We start from the raw sequence: 5000 nt of genomic DNA, 5'->3' as shown, positions 1-5000 counted from the left end.
AGTCATTGTAGCAGTTTCTCTCTCTCTCTCTCTCTCTCTCTCTCTCTCTCTCTCTCTCTCTCTCTCTCTCTCTCTCTCTCTCTCTCTCTCTCTCTCTCTCTCTCTCTCTCTCTCTCTCTCTCTCTCTCTCTCTCTCTCGGTACTATCTCCTTAGGAAATAAAGTTAGTGTTTATCTCTGGAAATAGACTTCATCTCTCTCTCTCTCTCTCTCTCTCTCTCTCTCTCTCTCTCTCTCTCTCTCTCTCTCTCTCTCTCTCTCTCTCTCTCTCTCTCTCTCTCTCTCTCTCTCTCTCTCTCACAGTTTAGATAGTTATGTACACGATGGACAGCCTTTCTCTTCCTCTCTTTCTGACACGTCTGTCTGTCTGTCTGTCTGTCTGTTACTCGTCAGTATATTTCGTTCACTATCTTATCACTGCCTCAGGTGCGCTTCTGCCCTGCCCTCACCGGCGGGCAGGTATTCTTCCGTTTATGCTCCGAACTGTTTAGGTTAAGTTCACGTCCGTCAGTCTTCCAAGTGGCGAAGGCTGGAGAATGTTAAGGATATCATGATTTTAGGCTTCATAATTGTATACATGTCCTGAATACAGGGTTGCGTCATTGTGTAAAGCATGATTCTCCAGTGTGTGTGTGTGTGTGTGTGTGTGTGTGTGTGTGTGTGTGTGTGTGTGTGTGTGTGTGTGTGTGTGTGTGTGTGTGTGTAGTGCAGGGTGAGTCTGAGAGGAGAGTGGCCGCTCAATGAGTCCTGTGACTGGCACATCTTCAGTCCTTGTTCAGTGCGGGCGTGGGAGGCGGTCCCTGGGGCGGCGGGTGGCGGGCTTTACCGCGCGTCGTGCAGAACATTTGGTCGTGGCAACGTGATTTGGCGTTTGGTGATCCACTGCAACAGTCCAGGGGAGAGAGGCTCGTGCCCAGCAGCCGATGTGTCACTGACGTGTTGCCGGAAACCCCGCGTGGCGCCCCAGGGACTCAGGGAGGCTTGGCTCGCGTCACATGGATACATATGATACACTGTACACCTACACATCCAGTCACCAGAGAGACATCCAACATGAACGAGGAGCGTCGCGGTGCGCGGCTCAGGGGCTGTGCGGGCTGAGCAGCGCCTAGGGTGCTGCACCTGGGACCGCCTGGCAGCCACCACCGCCGCTCGTCCCAGTGCGTGGCGGCGCGGTGTGGCGGCAGCCAACTGAACCCTGAGTCATGCACGGCGAGGCCACAAGAGCCGACCCGACTTGACACCGTCCTGCCTGACCCGTGCATGACAGATGGCTGCCATGACAGGCACGCGGGCAGGCAGTGGTGAAGGGCGCGGGCGTGGAGGACTTGCTTGCAGGCCAGCACAGGTCCGGTGCGCCGCGCCGCGTGGCCGGGCCGGGCCTTCCTCAGGAGTTAAGGAATCTCCACGCATTTGGTTTAGGAAGATCTTCTTTGAAGAACATAAGAAGCAAGTGTCTGTGTGGAAAAGCGTGTTGACGCCGTTTGAGTTAAAGACTAAGAGATATGGAAACGCTGGAATCCCCGCTGGCGTCGCGGCCCGGCGGGCGTGAGTGCTACACTGATATATCATATCAATAAATAGACTGGCAATATAAAGAACTTTGTGTGTAATGCTTGAAGCAAGTCACTGCGGTGGACCTGAAAGTCTGTGTACGCGGCACGCGGCACTCGTCCCGTCCCGAGCGTGGAGCCGCCCACCTGCGGCTGAGCGGCGCCGCCCGGCCCCTGAGCAGTGCCGGCCGCCGGGTGGGCGCCGCCTCGGGCAGCCCCTCCAGCCACTAGTACAGTTCCTGGTAGGTCTGGCCGCTGTCCCGTGCGTCCTCAAACTCGTCCTCCTCCTCTTCCTCCTCCTCCTCCCCGTCTCCCGTCTCCTCTTTCTTGTCAGGGGAGCGGGTGGAGGCGCCGCCGGCCAGGGAACTCGGTGACCGAATACCGAGGAACATTTGGTCGTCCTGGCTGGAGGTCTGGTCATCGGTGCTGAAAATGGAGTCATCTTCTATGTCCTCCCCTCCTGAAGGGAAGGAGACCAGGGGGAAGGAGGCCTGGCCCATCATGGGGTGTGGGACGCTGCTCGGGGACAAGGAGGAGGACGAGGCTAGATCCTCCATGACGAGGGGGCGTGAGAATGACTGCTGGAGGGGCAGGAGCGGGTGTGAGGAAAACGGAGGGACCTGGAGCGGGTGTCCGTCACCCTGCGTGGACAGGTGTCAGAACATCTGTTGGTAGGAGATCTGGGAACTGTTCCCCTCCTCGGGACTCATGGCGGAGGGCGGCACGGAGGGCGTGTTGGGGTACTCCCCCGCCGAGCTCTCCCCTTGCTGCCCCTCGCTCAGCCCGCCGTCGCCGCCAGATAGAGCCTTCGGGTCTTTGGAAACCATTTGTCGTCGCCACTTCGCCCGAGCATTTTGGAACCACACCTGGGGAGAAAAGGAGGCAGTCAGTTGCTGAACTAAGCCACGTGCACCACAACATAAAACAACAAAACTCAATACCTCGTCGAGTCTGACAAAACACAAACACGTCAAGCCGGAACAGCGCGCGACAAAAACTTCCCCGAGGCAGAGTGGCCGCCGCCCGAGACATATCGATTGTGAACTCTTAAAAACGTGAAAATGGTAAAGTAGTCCTCAGGGATGCAAAGGGAAGAATTTACTCTTGTCATGTGGAGGAGCTCTCAGGACACTGGCGAGGCCCTCAGGGGAACAATGGGGCCCTGGGAGACTGCGACACAATGGTGGACGCAGATGTGTGTGGCCGCTCCGGGATAGACAAGATAATGGCAAGAGCATTGGTGACTCGAGCAGCTTGCGTCCACCCGAGGCAAATGAGAATGGAGTTATGTATAGAAACCCCAATAAGAGGACTTGAACCCTTCCCTTCCCTGGGCAGCCCTCCCGCCTCCCAGCCTCCCCGCCAGCGCTCAGGCTCCAACACCTCAGGAAGGTGTTGGAAAAGACGGAGAAGACACAGGATAACTCCTCCCCATCGTGAAGAAGCCCGCAGCGCCTTGCCACCCACATTCCACCATGCATGCAGGACAGAAGACCCCCCAAAAAAGTTCAGCTCTTCCTCGAGCAAGTCCTCCCCGCCTCCTCATCCCCCACTCCTGCCAGAGGCGGCGCGTGTTCCTCCGTCAGATTCCTTCCTCAAGTAGACTAGTCCCTCGCCCTTGCCGGTCCTCCTCCTCCTCCTTCTCCTCCTCCTCTTCCTCCTCCTCCTCCTCCTCCTCTTCCTTCTCCTCCTCCTCCTCCTCCTCCACGTCAGAATAAATGAGTTGTTTTCATTCTACGAAGCGTCCTTCCCAAAAACAACAATGCTACGGAGACCCTCGAACCGCCCCAGCGCCGCGACACGGGAATTTTGACTCTCACCACCGGAGCTCAAAGGGTCACTTTTCTGCGCCACCACGCGGGACCACCAAAGCGAGGGCCTTCCGAGTGACTGGCCGTAAATAAGGGCGCATCCCTAAGGGCGTGGCGAAGGCAATATGGGTCCTGTAGTGTAGCACGGGAGGACGCCGCTGCAGCAGTAAACTAGCGCACTAATACCTCGCGTCTTTCTTGCTTATTAAGGTGAATACTTACCTCTGACGCGGCACTCACATGACGTGGGAAGAGGAGGAGAGGACAGCAGAGGAGGCGAGACGGAGAGGAGGACACGGAAGGGAAATGGAGATGAGATGGAGGAGAGTAGAAAAAAAATGAGGGATCTGACAATAAAAAAGTGTAATAGCAGTAAAAAAAAATAAAAGAAAACGATGAATTAATATGGGAAACAGGGAAGGGAAGAGAAATAAAGAGACAGAGGATGATAAAAATAGTTAAAAATGAGGGATCTGAGAAAAATGTGTAAAACCAGACAAAAAAAAAGACGAATAAAGATGAAAAACAGGGAAGGGGACAGAAATAGAAAGGCAGAGAATGATAAAGATATGAAAAAATAAGGATCGCTTGAAAAAAATGCAAAAAAGGAGACAAAAAATTAAAACACTGATAAATAAAGAGGAGAAGGAGGGAAGGGAAGATAAATAGAGAGGCAGATAATAAAAACATGAAAAAACGAGGATGACCGAAATGAAAATATAAATAGTGGAAAAAGCAGACCAGAAAAATTAAAAGGACTGATAAATGGAAGAGAGGAGAGAAGATAAGAAAGAATGGAGAAAAATAAATAAATAGGCGGAGGATGATAAAATAAGTATGAAAAAAGTGAGAAGTCATAAAAAAATATAAGTTGTGTAAAAGCTGACGAAAAAATAAAAACCGGTAAATGGAACAGAGAAAAGAAGAGAAGAGGAGGAAGAATAGGGGAAAAAAAAAGTGAAGAGGAGGTGAAGGATGGCAAAAAAAAAAGAATGAAAAAAAGGGACTCCAAGTATAATCAAATGTAAAAGACCGATAAATGAAGTAGACGAAAGAAAAGAAGAAAGAAAGAAAGAAAGAAAGAAAGAGAGGGAGAGGGAAGAGAAGTGAAGAGGTGGTGTGACATACCAAATAAAATAAAATGAAAGAATGAGAAAAATAAAGAAAGAGAAAGAGAAAGACCGATAAATAGAGGTTACTGAAGAGAAGGAGAGGTTAAAAAAAAAAAGAAAAAAGGGAGGAAGAGTAGAAGGGTAAAAAAGGGAAAGAGAAGGAGGAGAAGAAAGATACATACTAAGAAAGAGAGAATAAAGAAAAGAAACACAGATACACAGAGGTTACTGAACAGGAGAAAAATGTTGATAAAAAAGGAAGAAAGAGTAGAAGAGTAAAAAAAAAAACAAAGAGAAGGAGGAGAAAAGAAGAGGAGGGGAAGAAAGATGCACACTAAGAAAGAGAGAAGAAAGAAATGAAACACCGATAACTAGAGGTTACCGAAGAGGAGGAAAGGTTCATAAAAAAGAGAAAGAGTTGAAGAGTGAAAAAGAGAAAGAGAAGGAGGAGAAAAAGAAGAGGAAAGAGGAAAGATGCACACGTTGACGGCGGGGGGACAGTTAGTTACGGATTTCGTGTGCTCT

At 50.9% G+C, this 5000-nt stretch overlaps 1 protein-coding gene across 2 annotated transcripts in view; it reads right to left on the bottom strand.

Moving 5' to 3' along the window:
* The window catches only part of LOC135093655 (LIM/homeobox protein Lhx9-like), a 115026-nt gene that overhangs the window by 567 nt on the left and 109459 nt on the right, over positions 1-5000 (bottom strand). For both annotated transcript variants that reach the window (XM_063993122.1, XM_063993123.1), the window contains exon 7: positions 1-2418. This exon is cut by the window's left edge and continues 567 nt beyond it. In XM_063993122.1, coding sequence (XP_063849192.1) covers positions 2209-2418 — 210 coding nt within the window. In that variant the 3' untranslated portion in view covers positions 1-2208. The remainder of the gene's footprint in view (positions 2419-5000) is intronic.

This window comes from Scylla paramamosain, chromosome 43 (genome assembly GCF_035594125.1).
Source record: "Scylla paramamosain isolate STU-SP2022 chromosome 43, ASM3559412v1, whole genome shotgun sequence".
Lineage (NCBI taxonomy): Eukaryota > Metazoa > Arthropoda > Malacostraca > Decapoda > Portunidae > Scylla > Scylla paramamosain.
The sequence above is the reverse complement of the archived record's forward strand: the minus strand, read 5'-3'. Positions and strand labels throughout refer to the sequence as shown.